General features: G+C 40.6%; 1 protein-coding gene across 4 annotated transcripts in view; it reads right to left on the bottom strand.

The window, feature by feature from the left end:
* The window catches only part of dgkb (diacylglycerol kinase, beta), a 129,006-nt gene that overhangs the window by 32,286 nt on the left and 78,142 nt on the right, over window positions 1-18,578 (bottom strand). For all 4 annotated transcript variants that reach the window (XM_036006491.1, XM_036006492.1, XM_036006490.1 and 1 more), the window contains one exon: window positions 3,874-3,938. In XM_036006491.1, coding sequence (XP_035862384.1) covers window positions 3,874-3,938 — 65 coding nt within the window. The remainder of the gene's footprint in view (window positions 1-3,873; window positions 3,939-18,578) is intronic.

The raw sequence follows: 18,578 nt of genomic DNA, 5'->3' as shown, positions 1-18,578 counted from the left end.
TAAATATTCAGCTTCTTTAAGGTCACGCCAGTGACAGAATGTATAGATTTGGTACATATAGGAAGTGAAGAGCCATTACTGCTGTCAGATATTAAAAAACAATCATTCAAAATTTGACATTTTTCTTTTTCCAAGTCGTACTGAAATCGTACATGTTTATTCATCTATTTATTACAACCTTGAAACATGTTCAAGAGCAAAGGAAAGGTTTCAAAAGTACACAGGTTCACTAGAGCTATAAAAATACTTTAAAAAAATAAGCATTTTTAATCAGTGAAAAAAAGCTAAATTATTATTTTTTTTTTCTGCACTGGCTGTTATTCCAAAATGGATTTGGTTTGCACACTGAGCACTCTCAGAGAGAGATATCCAACATCGGACAGCGGATATTAAAATAACTGTCCGATGCAGAGATTGTCAGAGAGTCAGGTGGATCTCTTATCATTTAATTAATTCATAATTTATGCTCTTTATTGATCCCCAATGGGGACATTACAATGTACACTATGTTGTTATAACACACTACACACAGGCCTGAAATACACACACACACACACACACACACACATGCTCAGGTCCTTTACATGCACTAATAGAGAGATGTCAGAGTAAGTGGGCTGCGACTGCTGAACATGCACCCTGAGCGGTTGGGGGGGAGGGGGGGGGCAGTGCCCAGGAACTGTGTGAACTGACATCTCTCCAGCTACCAGTCCACCTCCGTACTTCGGTCTGTACCGGGACTTGAACCGACGGTTCCCAACCCAACTCCCTGCAGACTGAGCTACTGACATCCCTCTTAAGGTGTAGAGAGAGTGTAAAATATTAGCATTAAATACTTTTAATTGATGTTAAATTGCCTGAGAAAATGTAGAGTAGTCATCCAGAAATTAACTTACATTAAGAATCACAAACTAAAATAGGCTTACGTAATCATTTCAATAAAAAGAATATATTGAAAGATAAACTTCTGTGCAAAAATAGCTCCAAATTGTCATCTTTTCACTTCCCATTATTAGCTCAGAAAAGAAACGATATTAGATAAATCCATGGTCAGTTTGCCATTGAAACAATTTTAACATTAATATTACACATCTGGCAAAGGAACAAGGAAGGGTGTGTTAATAATAAAAATCTGTTAATTATAATTTGCTTTGGTGTCATTTCTGTGATATTGCTGTTTCATATCTGTTCTATGTTTTTCTTGCGAGAAATAAATGATTCAAAATGCAACAAATTCCTCTTTAAGATATAACTGAATTTTTTTTACTGGTCTTATGTTGATGATTTCATTTCTATATTCTGCAGCTTGTCGGAAGTTTCTGGACAAAAATGTTTGCAAAGTGGTATAATCATTATCGTCACCATTGTTGTTTTAATTGATATTATGTAAGTCTCTGTCTACAGGCCTCTTTGTGTCTGTGTTCAAACCGGCAGTAACAGATGCCGCCCACAAAGAGCCTGGGTCTTTCCGAGGTTTCTGCCTAAAAGGAAGTTGTTCCTCGCTACTGTTGCACCAAATGCTTGCTCGTGGGAAATTGTTGGGTCTTTGTAAATTATAGAGTGTGGTCTAGACCTACTCGATCTGTAAAGTCTCTTGAGATAACTCTTATTATGATTTGATACTGCAAATACAATTGAATTTACGGAAAAGCTTGGATATTAGTGTTATTTTATTTATAATTAATAATATAATAATAAGTGAGTTTTATGGGGCTTAAAGCTGGTTAAAAATTCATTAAAAAAATGATTCATTCATTCTTGACAAAAACATACTTATTGCAGATTAAAGTGAAATAAACTCTCCCCCCCCAGAGACACGCTGCCTCCATTGTCACTGAAGTTCCTGAGAAAGTGCTTCGAGGTGCAGGAAAATGACTCTTTGATAACTTGCAATACACTTCCAATGGACACGAGCCCTTTGGACAAATCCAACAAAATCTATGCTACCTTGAAAAACTATAATCATGCATTATTGAATTGCCAAGGATAGTGTGTAATAGAGAGATCCTAAACCCATTCCCCCTCCTGAATTATTAATTGAATTCAAATAACAGACAGAATCATTTTCTTAAAATATCTAAATCATTTTTCACAAGAGCCTTAAAATGGGGGTAAAACAACAGAAATGCAGTCTGTGTGTCCCGCGTTTAGATCTGGAAAGTGACTAATTGTGAGTGACAAACACTAATGCAAACAGAAAAATTGGTTACCAACATGTAAGAGGGATGTACAGACATGTTGCAGTAATAACATGGCAATGACAACCGAACACCCTTTTTGCTTAACCAAAAAAAGAAAGAGTCAATAATGTTACAATTGGCAAATCCCTTGTAACCATCGGTAAACATCGTACGACAGGCCTGCTTTTATTTGAAACCCCTGCTTCCCTTTGGACCATTCCGCTGGCATATCTTTGTGATCAAGCAATAAGCAGCAGAAAGAGAGTTGGCTAAATGTTGTACTAAGACCAGGGTAAAATATGATAATGAGTACAAATGGGATTATTAGGAGGCTGTGTGTCATCAGTCTGACTGATCCATGATGTCAAACTAGCCAAGCAAATTCAATTAGGCCTGCAATTACTCCCTGGCGCTAGTGGAGACGTATGGGAGACGTTAAATATTGATGGAAACATAGATGCCACATTTGTTCATCTCCAAAGGTGAACGCATCTCCTCGAAGGTAATCACAAATGCTAAATATGAAGCCGGTCCATTCGTCACGCTGAGCTCCAGAGCAGCTACACTGTCTGTTGTCATGAAGGGGACTCGCAGAACGTCTGCAAATGCACTGTAGGTTTGTTTAGACTGGGAGTACTTTTTTTTTATTTATTATTTTTTTTTTTTTTACATTTTTTAAAATGTAGACTCATTTCCATCATGGTCGTTGGTTTCAAAATAAAAAAGGAAGGGAATTAACGTCATTCTAGGATCCTAAGGATTACCCAGCATTATATTCAGTGACATACACTTTACTCTGAAGAAAAAAATTAATTCCACTGGAAAAGTGGTGTTTATCTGGACCAAAGCCAGTATCAACATCAGCCACAGAGGTGGAAGATTTCAGATTCTTAATGGGCCACTCTGATGTCCTAAAAAATGTTTAAAATTACCTCAGTGTATCACCAAAAAGTCATGAGAAATTACCAAAACGTGCCCCTTCAAGTTACATTTTTGTGTGAAAAGCTGCATGTTTTGGCACAAGAATACAGATGTTTAAGCAAGTCATTAGGTACATATGTAGATCAGCTGTAGTTGTTTTGCCCTGTTATTTTAACCCAGCCGTTCTCACTCCCAACTCAAAAACTACGCTTGGTCAGCGGCCCTCAGTGGCAGAAACCGACGCACAAGGAACCCGTTAGCGTCTGTGTGGGACGCACCGGGTAGAGCAGCAGCTCGACCGCGCCGCTGTAAGGTAACGTAGAATGAAGAGCGATAATGGGAGTAGTATAAAAGACTGAAAACTGAAAACACATAATGAGGTAGTTTGGGCTGGAGGATGGGTCAAACCACACAGGACATTAACCCAGGAAACCGAGGTTCTTGTCACTTAAACGTACGTCTTTTAACTCCACCCACGATCTTTTCCTAACCCTTATGAGGTGGTTCTACCCTGCACGTTGAAAAATTACACCAAGGTGTAAAGTGTTAAAAAGGCAAGGGGTCCTGACCATGTGTTAGTATTTGACGAGTTGAGAATGAGAATGTGTTGTTTGAATCAGGCTATTATGTATAGTTTTAGCAGCCCGAATTAGTTTTTAACTCCTATTGCAATTCTTTTATGGTTTTATGGTACCTGAGGCTAAAGCAGTTAGGAACCACTGAGTTAGTACATAACTAATTCTAAACGGACAGCAAACAGACACAAACTTACCTGCTGTTGAACTTCTCCGGATGCTTCTCTCTCATAACATGGAAACGATGGGCAATGGATGCATCCTGAAAGACAGAATCAAATCTTTAGTTCACGTACTGCGAACAATATTGAATTCCTTGCAAGTGATTACCATCCCCTCAAACTAAAAGTCTGCAGTTTGGGCATTCTTGCCCAAATTACTCTAGATCCTGGTGTTAAATTCAGAGCTCCCGTTGCAGCTTTACAATGTGCTGTTTTTAGTTTATGTCAAATATGTGGTTTTTTATATCTGCGATTAAATATCTGTCCTGCAGACATTTGGAGACGCTAACATGTAAAGCTACTCACCAGCCACAACACAAGTATAACTATTTGCCTTTACATCCAAGGTAGTCTATATCCACGACGTTCCACTTCCGGGATTGCTCCGTTGCTGACGGAAAATCCGCCGGATCACGCTGTTTTCGGCCGGATGTCCGTTACCTTCCGCTTTCTTTGTGTTGGACATTTAAACTCAGGTGGATTTATGAGTTACTATGGTTAACTGCTCCTCAGATCTCTGCAGGGTAAATCCAGACAGCTAGCTAGACTATCTGTCCAATCAGAGTTTTCTGTTGCGAAACAGCCCGGTCTCACGGCAGTTCGTGTAAATGTCACGTTATTTTTAATCTATTGATACGTGTTCACGGGGACGTTTTTCTCGTTTTTTTACGTGGTGGCCAGTACTGTATTTCAATGGGAAGCATATTTCGTGGTCACAGCATGAAAATGGTAGGGAGTGGTATAAAGAGCCGAAAATCCGCGTAGGGAGGCTGGTCGGGGTGGCGGATGGATCAAACAACACAGGACTTTCACCCGGGCGAGCGGGGATCGCGTCCCGCGTGTGGCGTTTTGTTTCCCGTAGTCTTCCTAATCACAACCGTCCCGTTATTGTTGCGCGTCCCCAGCGGCCGTCTATCGGCGTGTGAGGCGCCCCGTCCCGTTATTGTCGCACGTCCCCAGCGCTGTCCCCAGCGGCCGTCTCCTGGCGTGTGAGGCGCCCCGTCCCGTTATTGTCGCGCGTTCCCAGCGGCCGTCCCCCGGCGGCCGCCTCCCGGCATGTGGGGCGTCCTTTCCCCGTAGGGTATTTTGTGCTGGCCACCACGTAAAAAACGAGAAAAACGTCCCCGTGAACAGGTATCAATAGATTAAAAATAACGTGACATTTACACGAACTGCCGTGAGACTGGGTTGTGCTAAAACAACTTTTGAACGTACACGTTCCACCAAAACAAATCTCTTCCTGAGGCTATTTTGCAGAGGCACCGCGGCTCTGCCCGGCGCTTAGCGCCGCCCTAGACGATTGTGATTGGTTTCAATAAATGCCAATAAACCAGAGCACGTTTGTCTCCCATCCCGGAATGCTGTGTGGACTCGCCAGACCCTCCTCCGCAGCGTTGTGGAGGAAGGTCTGGCAAAGCGAGACTACATCCAAGGCAACTTCTTCCTCATTAACTAACTTCCCAAACTTCTCTAACAGCGCAGTTGCACATTGCATGTCCCTTGTGCATACAGTATTTCTATAGGATGAAAGTGCAGCAGGTTTCAGCGGAGTTGAACCTGGGATGGAGACGTATTGACAGAAACCCTGATGAACAGCATGTTCTCTTCACACAGGCTAATTAATTAAACACACATTGTGAGTAATCACAGCTTCCAGCTAACCTACAGGATGCTGCCGACACCACGGCAACCAAGTTGTTTTCTTTTTCCCTCTCCCTCTTTCTCCCTCTCCATGTAACATATGTTAGGGTGGTGTGACTGACAGAGACACTTCACCATTGTATTAACACCATCTCAGTCTGGTAAGACTGATTTAGTATTCAAGCGTTAACTTACAGAATAAAGTAAATTTAGAGTAAATGTTGTAGTTTACACATAGATGTATACATCTTATTTACATGTTTTCTGTGTATTTGATCTGGATCAGGCAGCGAGGTGTAAATGCACGCAGACTGCATGGATGGTTGGGCTCGCAAAGATATTTCAGACTGGTCTGCAGTATTAGATTGTTTCCATGGTACCAGGCTGACCAGTGGCACCGAATGACAAAAACGAGGAAAACATGGCTCATAATTTTGTGCTTTACTTACAATGTTGTGGAGCGAGTGATGAGAAGGGAAAGACTTTTTAAAGAGAACACATCGGAAATATGCAGCAGTGAGGACATCGTCAATCAGTTTATATTTTATATTTGTCCAAAATAACTATCGCGATTTTGACTGATGAGAGAGCAGAAGTACTGAGCCATGCCACGTTAAGAAGCCACAGCAGCTCAGCTCTGCACTGAGGATTTATGGAAGTTTACACTCAGATCTGATTTCAGCCAGGGATAAATGGAATCTTAACAGTTCTTAAAGAGTAATATAACACCAGGATGTTTCACTGCCCTCTGTGGTTGAAGGTTTGAAGCCTATTTCACTTCTGATCACACCCAGCACCACTGATGGGTGTGGTCCTGGAGTACATCTGTACATCGTAGCAGCAGGGTCTGAAGTTAACTCACTGGAGGTCATCAAAGACAAGATCACCTAACTTGACCTCTTTCTGCTATCTCAAGCAAAATTAGCTAGTATGAACAGGCGGGATGATTACATATAGGGGCACCTGACTGTTGTTTAAGTGTTCCTTTCTGGGTTGAGATAAATCCCATCATTTCTGAAGCTAAGTAATCCATCAAATAACGTATTTGAAAAATGCATGGTGACAATATGAAATCAAAATGCAGCCAGAGTCAATACCAAGTGATCAGATATCATTATAATGTATCCACGTTACATTACTAGGTGTCAGAATAACAAAGCAGGTATAACATATTAGTTAAGCATCTGCGTTTGTAGAAACAGCCAATAGGAATGGCCTCTTGCTGAAATGACCTGTGATTGGTCAAAGTCTCCTGTCACGGGCTAGATTTCCTAAAGCCTAAAAACAGAGCCAAGAGAGGGGCAGAAGTCAAGTTTTCTTTCAAAACACAGATTATTAGGGCGCCTTATAACGGTGCCTTGCACTGAAAGTGCGAAGGAACCTATTGTTTTTATTAGGATTATTATTATTCTGCGACGTCACTCGCATTTTTGAGGGGCTTAGCATGCTGGAAAACTCACAAAAATGTGCACACATGTCAGACATGGCAAAAACTACAAAGTTCTGTAGTGATTGGGCTTGAGCGTTGCCAGGGGGCTCCATGGCGCCCACTAACGAGCTTCGGAATTCTGAAAAAAATGAGAAGTTAATATACCAAATTTTGAGGGAACATAGGTCTCATCTTAAAGTTTTTTATTTTTCCACGTGACAGGAAGTCGGCCATCTTGGTTTTCGTGCAAAATTCTTCATTTTAGGTGTTTTAGGACTTTAGGATGCACAAAGTTGTGCAGCCATGTGCAGAATACAGGGCTCCAGACTAACTTTTTTCACTAGGAGCACAGTGGCCCCCAACTGAAAATTTTAGGGGCGCAACCAGAAAATTTAGGGGCACACACCGTAAATCAACATGCTAACCAATTATTCACATTTCTACTAATTTCCACTGTATTACTAATAAATACTTTGATAATAGATGCAGAAATTACAATGTGCTGTTTCAAATTCAGTGTCACTTTTGAAGATGCAACATAGAATGTTAACCGACAGCACCATCGTTGTCATGAAAAACTATATATATATATATATATATATATATATATATATATACCAGCTCTAGTCTACAATTACAATGAATTCAACTTAAAATTAAACATGCATTGTTTAGGCTACTACTGAACCAATTTTGGTACCGATACCTGAAATTCGGTTCCGTTACCCAACGGTACCTTTGTTTTTTGATATTTTCCCTCTATAATTACAAAACAATTATTTCAGTTGTAAAAATTATTGTCAAACCTATTTATCCTATGTACTTAGAACATTGTTATTTTATTAATTAAACAAAATCCTCCTCCTCCCAAACCCATCCCTACAACCTATTAAATTGAATAATTATTAATTTCTTACTGTAACTTTTATTCTTGTATTTGTATATTCTTTTTTAGCCTGTTTTATTTTCATGACCTTTTTGAATTGCTCTTTAATGTTTCATGTAAAGCACTTTGAATTGCCTTGTTGCTGAAAGGTGCTGTAGAAATAAAGTTGCCTTTCCTTACAACCTCAGCCTGTCAGTCATTCACCAGGGCACAGAAACCACTGTTGTGCCTGCTTAGGAAGTGTAACGTCAACAGCACTGTGACAGCTTTCGGCTCTCCATCAATAGCAATAGCAAACGCTGTCTGCGTGAAGTTTTGAAAAACCACACTTGAAACCACTTTATCGGCGTTTCCGTGACTCACTGTGACTTCAACAAAACTGCAGACCCGGTGTAGTTTGCACTGTCCGCAGCTATGCGTGTGTGTGCGTGTGTGTGTGTGTTTGTGTCAGAGCTCCGCTCTCTGTCAATTTTCAGAGAGGACAGATAAGCCTGAGCTTACGCGTTCTCAGGTACCGAAATTTCGACGACTGGATGTAAAATTCAGTCGCACACTCTCAAATTTTGGTCGCACAATGTCTGGAGCCCTGGAATAGAAAATTCTTTGATCTGAATTCACATTTAGGCTTGAGAGTGGTATGGTTACTCTATAGCACCCCCTAATGGGCACATTTTTGACGGCCTCAATATATACAAAAACTCACAAAAATTGGCGCCCACATAAATACCTGGGAGCTTTGCGAGGCTGTACAGTGATTTGGCCCATACCTGTAAGCGGGCTCCATAGCGCCCCCTAATGCATGGAAAGCCTTAACTTGGACATAGTTGCTCCAATATTCACCAGATTTACTGCACATATTGATCTAATCATTGCGAACATATTTCCAATTTACCTTCATTAGCTCCGCCCAACCAGAAGGCGGACATTTTTAATTTATTTATTTTTCATGTGTTTTACATTCTTTCGAACTCCTCCTAGGCGGTGATTCTGATCCTCACCAAACTTTGCAGGTAGTATCTATAGACCATCATGACGAAAAGTTATCAAAATAATTTTAATAGTTAAATTAAAAAATTAATCTGCGAAAGTTAGGGGGGACCAACTTCCTGTAGGTGGCTGTCAAAACAGGAAGTTGCGTATCTTGGCCACAGTTATTCCGATGATCACGAAACTCCGTGCTAAAGTTTGAGTGAATCGACCATTAGATGGTGCCATTTCAACTTTTTTTATTAATTAGCCACATCGCGATAAATGGGAAACCTACTTTGTCTAACTCCTCCTGGGCCCTGAGTCCGATCTGCACGAAAACTTGCGTATAGACTCGGTGTACCCTCGTGACAAAAAGTTATCAAAAGAATTTTGATAGCTAACACAATGTGCAAGTTATAGAGGACCAACTTCCTGTAGGTGGCTGTCGAAACAGGAATGGTTGTATCTTGGCAAAAGTTATTCCGATTTAAATGAAACTTAGAATATGTGTTCTACATGTGATATTGTGATATCGGTTAAGGTAGACTCTTGTGAGCGGTATCATTGAACTCAGCAAAAAAGTTCCTTTTTAATTGGTGATGGTTTGCCACGCCCCAAATGCTTAAGCCACACCCTCTGTAATAACTAATGACCCGTTTCTTGTACACTATTGTGTGAGGTATCATTGAACTCTGCAGAGAGTTCCCTTTTCATTGGTGATGATTTGCAGCGTCTGAGTTCCAAGCAAATGCACGGCTGCAAGGAGCAGAGTCCGCCAGTACCCCCGACCTGCTGGGAGGGGCGAGGGCCCATTCATCGCTACTTGCAGCTTTAATTAGTAATTATCATGAATTAATCTTGAAGATTATCAAGATTATTATAGAAGTTTTTCAAACAAAACACTGCATTCCCCAGCTTTAACATGAAAACTAAATATATATGAGATCAATTATGTCAATATGCAGATTGTGAACTACAGAGAGACATTTTCCTTTAATGAGTCAGTGTGAGCAGAAAAATGCTGGCAAGGCCTTTGTGGAAAAACAGACCAAACTCTGACAAAGTTGTCCGGCTCTGAAAACATCTCAGGAAAGAGTGAGAGAAAGTTGCTGTAAACTTTGTGGGCTTGTTCCTCTCCCCCTCTCCCCTCCACTGAAGCAATCTGTTTTGAACCACTCCATTTTGAGTGGCACTATTGAAACAGCACCTACAGGGAGGACCCCCTGCTAGCGCTCTGTACAGAAATTTAAGAGAAGCCAAAAGAGGGAAAAAAAAAAAAAAAAAATCAATGGAACTTCTCTTGATGTCTCTTCAAGACGCTGTAAGCAGAAGACCAAAAGAATTCTTCAAGTTCCCCGCAGACTCACCTCACGCTTCCAACGCGAGCCAGAAAGGTGAGATGATGGATATATGTGAGAGAGTGTAACTTGATTTTCTTACAAACAGGACAATAGCTGCAAACAAGAGAGCAAAAGAAAGGAGAGGTTGTCTCCCCTTTGGTTTGGGGTCTATTATCTGAGATCTGTACGTGGAGTTGTGGCTTTTGCAACAGTAGACAGCGATTTCAAGTCACATTGATGCAGCGTTTGTGTGCTTTAAGTGGTAAAACCTTTAAAATGAACCAGCCTAACACTGCTATGTAGCTGAAATCAACATCACAAAGATTATTAATATTTTATGATTTTCTTTAAGGATATATATCCATAAACATGGCAGATACGCAAAATTACTTATACAATTATAAAATTGATCAATTTCTAGCCACGTTGAAAAAACAAAACCTTAACTTATTTAGTTAGTTTACCATGTGCTTGGAATTAGAAGCCCACACAATGAGTAATGAGTATTTCACAGAAAAAAAGCTAAAACAATTAGAGAAAAATTAGATTAAAAGAAAACAAAAATAACAGAATTTGACAACAAAAATAACGTTTTTTCCCCCACTTATTTTATATATATATATACACTTTTAATCTACATCTTTTAATTAAGTTAAATTAAATTTTTTGTCAGTTTCATGATAAAGAACATCCCAACAGCAATTAAAGTAGTGTTATTTTTCTCCTCCAGTTGCTTAACTTCTCACCCTGCTGCATTGATAGAAGTACAGAGTGCATATTACAGAAGTGTACTCCAGGGTGTGTCAGTACATCATGACATCATTAGGTGTAGTTAGAGGTGCAGAAATTTGTAATACTGAGCTTTTCAAAGAAAGAAACTCTGAAGCAGGATATTATTTTTCATGTTTATACATGTGTGATCTCAAGTATTTAGACAGGTTAAATTTTTTTGAGTGACTGTAATTATTTAATTTTCTCTAAATTCCTCAACTCCAAGGAGAGAACACATCCGGAGTCTCTTCACTAAAAATGTACCAACCTTTGTCCAATCAGGCCAGTTTGTAGAATTTGACATTGTCCACTGAAAAGATATTACCACATGCCAGTTTGATAAATTGCTGCTTTTGGTCTATCAGGCTCCAGTATTATGATAATTTGGTCCTCAAATCAAGAAAATAAATTCATTTTTAATATGACTACTAAACATTTATCAGGTTCAAAGTTTATAACTGACCTGGAAAACAGCAGTTGAGAAAATAATATCACCACAAGGTCTAGTTGGTAACGGTTCTGGAGCTTGTGATCACATTATGCAATCTGTAGATTTTAAATTATCAGTCCTTGCTCCACTTTTTGGTTTACAAGCTGAGGTTCAAAATTCACCCTTGAGAATCTGCTGATGAAGATTATATGATATAATTGAGAGCTCCAGAACAGCTACTAAATGGACCATTTGGCGAGTCTTAACTGCTCCTTTGAAGGGTGAGAATGAACTTTGAATCTCAGCTTTTAAAGATCCAGTGTGTAACGTGTTTAGTTGTTCATTATTAAAATCTGTGTTGGCCGTTCACAAACTTGTCCTTTTTCATGAATATTTACCACCACCATCAATTCCAAGTATTCCTTTTGGCTTGAAATTTTACATTTGCATTCACATGAACTGGGGTAGACGCTCCATATTCATGCGCCATCTTAAAATACGTTAGCCGATAAGGGACATACAGGATCTACTGCTCCGCCTTTCGCGTTTTCGCTGTCACATGATAAACTCACAGGTGCTGCTAATGCTGCTAATGGGTATCGTCGCTTCCCGGCCAACGCAAGTTTGAAGAAGGAAACATGGAGGACCACACGTATTCAAAATCCAAATTTCAGGAACAGGAGTCTTCTTCTTCTCCCAGAAAAAGAAAGAGGATATTGAAAAGAGCAAGAGACCGGCTTTTTGAAGCGTGAAGGCTACCGTGGCTGTAATACGTACTTTGAACTGCGTGGTGCGAGAGAGTTGATTGCGATATATGATCTCAACGCTAGATGGGAGAAATTCCTACACATTGGACCTTTAAGACAACATGGATAAAAAGTCCTTCAGGTGCTTTGCAATTCTATAACTGGGCAATCTCCATCTGATGATGAAGAGTATGTGGTATGATTTAAAGCTTCAAAATATCTACTAAATGGACCTTTGAGGCCAATTACTATATATATTTTTAAGTCAAATCATTAAATACCTTACTCTCATCTGGAGCCTTATTCAAAAACAAAATTGTAAAAGCTAAATAACAGGACAGGTCAGTCGCACCATCAACACGGACACATTCACATCTTGGAGCCTTGATTCCCTCGCGGCAGTCGGACGCCGTCAGCTCACTCACTCTCTCTCTCCCCCTAGCTGCCCTCAAATAATTACCAATGTAAAAATCTGGCACCCAAATTAATACAGGACATGTGTAATGTCCTCTCATAGCTCAAAGTTTAGTCCAATTATGAGTGGGCCCCAGCGGTTTGATGTGCCTTTCACTACGGGGGAGAGTAATGGCTTTGACAGGAGCGCCGGGGTCATTAGGGCGACTGACTGCATTATGGTAGTGGAGCGCACTCAGTGATTAGTTCTGTCTCTCACCCCTTGCCCTGATTGAGATCATTACACTTCACGTCACTTCCACATCCTCCCAAAGGAATGGCGACCATTAATTCTCAGTCCAACTGGGCTGTGGCAGAAGGTTAGGTTGGATGAATTTACAAAAAAAAGATCTTTTAAGGAGAATCACCTGAGTTCTTGGACTGAAATGACTTGAAATGAATGTTTCAGTTTGTTCCTCAGCTGCTGACACTAATGATTTGAGAGGTATGAGAGCAATCAAATATTGTAAAGATATAAAGAACTTCTCTTTAAATTACTTCAGATTCAAGCACACATTGGTCACACTCTGCAACTGCTGATCTTTTGATTCTGACAGTGTCATTACAGAAACAATCTAGTCTCCATCTGCATAATCTCTGAGGTAATTATGAGCTTGACTTGTCGCTTAATCTTTATTGTAATTCTTTTTTTCATTCAACGGAAAGCAAAAAATTTGATGCAAAAATATATCACACTCAAATCTATAGAGAGCTCAAAATCTTCTTAATCCCCACAAACAACTTCATTTGTCATCATCACGCCTGCTAGGTGCTAATCCCACTAACAGAACAGAGGCAATAGGGGTTACAGTGACTTTATGAACCAGCCGGGTCAAAGCTGCTTTCTGTGGTTCAGCAAGAAGGATTCGACCGGTCCCATGAAGGCATTCTTTTTAGGGTATCGTCGTTTTAGTTAACTGCATTTTTTTTTAAAACAAAGACAGGGGACGAGTCAACAATAGTAAAATGAAAAGTGCTTCTAAAACCAATGCATTTCATCTTCTGTCTACTCAAACACAGACTTTTCCGATGTTACACCGAAATCTGTGACCCATCAGAATGTGTTACAGTAGAGCCGGTCTGCTTGCCGTTAATCATATTGTGACTTCACAGGATAAATCGGACCTGTGCAAAGGCATTAATAAAAACTATAAAAAAATAAATAAATAGATCGATCGATTTTTATTGATCCCACACACAGCACACATACAGAATATACATGAAATAATAGGATACAATATACATGAAATAATAAATAGGATAGAATACAAGAACAAATATTCAAAACAATTAAGATAACAAAAATAAAATAAAAAAAATACTTAGTGGAGAATGTACAATATAAATACAAGTTAGGAATAAAAATGTACAACTATTTAAATAGTATGGTAAGTTGTAAGTAAACCTATGTCTGTGCATGTTGCACTTAGTGCAGTTATGATGTATAGTGATGTACATGAGTCTTATCTAACACTCAGTGATAAAGTGTTAAAAAGTTGTATTGCCTGTGGTAGAAATGATTTCTTGTAGCGGTCAGTGTGACATCGAAGCTGTCGGAGCCTCTTAGAGAAGGTGCTCCTCTGTTGGACCAGTGTTGGGTAGAGAGGGTGGTCGGGGTAATCCCTAATGGATAACAGTTTGTTGAGTGACCTCCTCTCCACCACAGCTTCAAATGTCTCCTGTTTGCAGCCAATAACGTTTGTTCAGTCTGTTTATGTCGCTGGTTCCGATGCTGCTGTCCCAGCAGATGGCAGGGGAGAACAGAGCGCTGGCCACAACAGACTGGTAGAACATCTCCAACATTCTGCTGCACACGTTGAAGGATCTCAGCTTCCTCAGGAAATAGAGTCTGCTCATCCCCTTCTTGTAAACAGCAGTGCTGTTGATTTTCCAGTTCAGCCAGTTGTCGATGTCGACACCCAGGTATCTGTACTCCTCAACCATGTCCACATCTCCACCAAGAATGCAAAGGGGCTGCGGAGCCGCTCCCTTCCTCCTGAAGTCAATCACCATCTCTCTGGTCTTATCCACGTTCACCAGCAGTGGATTCTTACCAGCCCACTCCACAAAGTTGTCCACCAGCACTCTGTACTCATACTCCTGTCCATCCCTTATACACCCAACAACTGCAGAATCATCAGAAAACGTCTGTAGGTGACATGACTGAGTTGTACTAAAAGTCTGTGGTGTATAAGGTAAACAGAAAAGGAGACAGCACAGTCCCCTGTGGAGTAGAGTTTAGATTCTCTGCCTGAGCCCGAACTCGGCCGATATGTCCCGCCACTATCCTCGGGCCGGGCCGGGCCCTTCATCAAGCATTTGTGTTTTTTTAATCATTACTTTATTAGCCTAATTGGATGGAGAGAAAGCTATGCCTCTCCAGCTTCTCCCATAGCTCTGGGTATATGTCCTGCACTGACTTGAGTGTGAGGTAAACTGTGCTAAATCGTGTCTTCCCCATCTGTAGCACTGTCTTCGATAATTGCGCAACCAGGCCAGATTGTTTCAGATATCTCACGAGTCCTTTAGCAGCAGATATGATCCTATATCCGGCGCGTTGTCAGCCAGTGCGTCGGCATGCAGACCGTGCCGAAGGACAGTATTATTAGGTGATCGAGACAAGAAAGTCTCCTATATGGTTCCAGGGCTTTGATTATGTTGCTGCCTTGATCTGTTACCCACAGGTAAAGAACGTCAGTTATAATGGCCCACGTATTAAAATATTGTCGGGTTTAAATCAGGCTCGGGCTCATAATTACAGTTAATGTGTCGGACCGGGCCGGGCTCGGACACAACGTGCACAGGCTCGGGTAGGGTCGGGCTTCATTTTTTGGGCCTGATCTAAGCTTTACTGTGGAGCCCCTGTACCACTCACCACCACCACATCAGACAGATGGTTGATGTCCTTCCCATGTGGCTCACAGAGCACGTCCCAGTCTGTTGACTCAAAACAGTCCTGCAGTGCCTCCTCAACCTTCTGAGTCCACCTCCTCACAGTCTTTGTGTGGACAGGCTGCCGTTGGACAAGAGGAACATATTTAGGAGAAAGCAAGACAAGGTTGTGATCCGATTTGCCAAAGGGGGGGTGGGCAGTGGCACTGTATGCATCCTTGACATTGGCATATAGGAGGTCCAGAGTTTTATTGTCTCTATAGGGGCAGTTAATATATTGTTGAAAGTCCGGAGGTGATTTGTTCAGTGCAACATGATTAAAATCCCCAGTGATAACCATGAAGGCATTGGGCTGCTGCATCTGAAGTCGTGAGACAGTGGTGTGAATGACATCAGCAGCTGCCTCCACATCAGCAGATGGTGGAATGTAAACAACGATCACTATGGCGCACATAAACTCCCTCGGCAGATTGTACGGACGCAACCCCACAGCCAGCAGTTCAATGTCCGGGCTACAGAGATGTTCCTTCACATGCACATGTCCAGGATTGCACCAGTTTTCACATACAGTGCAACCCCCACTCCCTTCTTCTTACCGCTTTCTATAACATGCCTGTCCGCCTGAACAGTCAAAAAGCCGGGTACCGCAACGCCGTGATCCGGGATATGCGAGTGCAGGCATATCTCGGTAAAACACTGTATGCTGCACTCGCGGAACTCCCTCTGGGTTTTAATGAGCGCCGCAAGTTCGTCCGTCTTATTTCCCAGAGACCGTACATTCCCCACAATGATCGATGGGACAGAAGGCTTATGTTTTCTCTGCTTTGCCTTACGTTTTAATCTACCTCTGCAACCCCGGCGTCTCCTCTGTAGTTCCTTCCGGATTTCAGACTTGGCCCCCGGCAGCAGCCCAGGTCGACACAGCGCTATCAACTGATTGCGTGTGTAAACAATAGTCCCGCTGCCTTGTGCGTAACTCGCAGTTACAAAAAACGACCAAAGTAAGAATAGAACTAAGAGAAGGAAGTTCCAAAGTTGACAGAAGCCATTTCAACACAGATGTTCTAAGTGACCATAAAAAAAGAAATGCACTTAAAGACCAATAAGTGACTAAAAAACACACAAAATGCACATCAGTAGAGCTGCTGCAACAGGCTACCGCACGACCAAGCGCGATCTAGCTGATATAGCTTTCTTTTCACCGTTTTCTCGTTTGCTGTTACAGGTCATTTATGATCATCAGATGGAAAATTAAACAGTTTAAGAAACATTTAAAAGTTCCTCATAGTTACTTTAAAATAGTACATATGTATAACTTACGTACGTGGCATTAGTTAAGTATATAAGTTGCGTAATAAAGTATGTTAAAATAAGTCAATGTTTACTTTTGCTTTTACATGAGACACGAACAGCTGTCTCTGGATTAAAGTCCTGTGTTTTTTGACCCATCCGGCCACCCCGACCTCCTTCCTATGCTTACTTTCTTGCTCTTTGTACTTTATCCACAACAAATGTACTAAATCCTTTTAAGAAATATTGTTTGAAACGTGTTTTTTTTTTTTTTTTTTTCACATTTATACTGTGAAATGAATGCACTCAAATATTAGGGTGAATGTTGAGAGATTTATTTCACACTGTAACCGCTTCCCCCTGTACACAACACCATATATTCAGCTCTGTAGACAGATGACAGCCATTGTTCTCCTCTATCACAATGTTAACAAGACCTGTCTTCTAATATCCTCCAACATTGTCATTAGGGGCCCAGGCTGGAGGTGTTATTCAACTAACATTTGTAAGGCCATGCATCACTTATGTCTCTGCCACAGTCTGTACCAATCGCACAACACCGAGTGGCTCCCTCCTCTGCCACCTGCAAATGTCAATTACCATATTTCCCCCTGACATTTATCAGTAATGGCTAACATGAGCTACGTGAAATCAGTGTCATTATGGTGGAGATGGACGGGGGGGGGGAGGCTGCGTAACACCGTGCAAAGACACAAGGCTTGTTTATCAATCAGAGGTGGTTGAGGCTTGAGCACATCTCAATAAAGGCCTAACCAGAATGTGATCAAAACAAATAAATTGACTGATTATGCTCTTACTACAGGTACTGTGCATTGTGTCTTTATTCAACCTTTAACAACAAAACCAAAAATTATTGACAGAGGGAATTTAATTGTCAGTATGTCAGTCCGTCCTTCTTCAAGTTTGTATTTGGTTTAAGCTGTTTACTGGCACCTCTGCTGTTCTGCGACTGAGAATCTTTGCCACCATGATTAAACGTAACTTTGGTGTGAACAGTTTGAAAAGCAGCCATACTGTATGCATCTTCCACCAGCAGTGTAACCCTGCATTCACAGTCAAGTATGGTTTGTGATACCAGTGTGCTTTTAAAACTCCTGCAAGGTTATACGATACCAAGAGGTGAAATCTGGCATTAAATGTAGCTTTAAATACATGGGATACGAGTGGGACTTGCAAGAAGAGGTACTCCAGCTATACTGCTTTAGTTCCATAGATGGCACAACAACAAATCAGTTTATGACTAACCAAAATCACCTTCTTTGTGCTATTATCGTCCACTTTAGATTATTTGCAGGGAAAAATGGGTAATAGGTTTAAGAAAAAAAGTAATGCTATTTAATAAGTGGACCAAATGTAATTTCTTTCAACCCAATACCAAAGATATTACTGTATAACAAACAAGATAACAGAAAATAATGACTTCTGCCTGTCTGTTATAAATGGGACCATCCTAGTACTTCTCTTTAATATTAATCTGGCTTTCAATTTGCAGTAATTCATCTTTGCTATATATTTTATCTTTGGTATTTACATGATTCTTTTTCCTGTTGGGTTTATTGATATTGTTTTTAACATTTTATCGTTTTGTTAACACATTTTTTACTTATTGTTATTGTTTATTTTAGTTTTTGGCCCAACAAATCCTGTTTTGTAAAGCACTTTGGGCTGCATCTTTGCATGAAAGTGAAAGGTGCTATACAAATAAAGTAATTATTATTATTTGAACTTTTCTCACAATTGGAGTATGGTTCTGGCCCATTGGTTTTGTTTTTTAACAATCTGGATATGTTTTTTTTTTTTTTTTTTTTTTTTA

Source organism: Sander lucioperca, chromosome 10, assembly GCF_008315115.2.
Source record: "Sander lucioperca isolate FBNREF2018 chromosome 10, SLUC_FBN_1.2, whole genome shotgun sequence".
Lineage (NCBI taxonomy): Eukaryota > Metazoa > Chordata > Actinopteri > Perciformes > Percidae > Sander > Sander lucioperca.
This window is presented reverse-complemented; position numbering and strand designations above follow the sequence as displayed.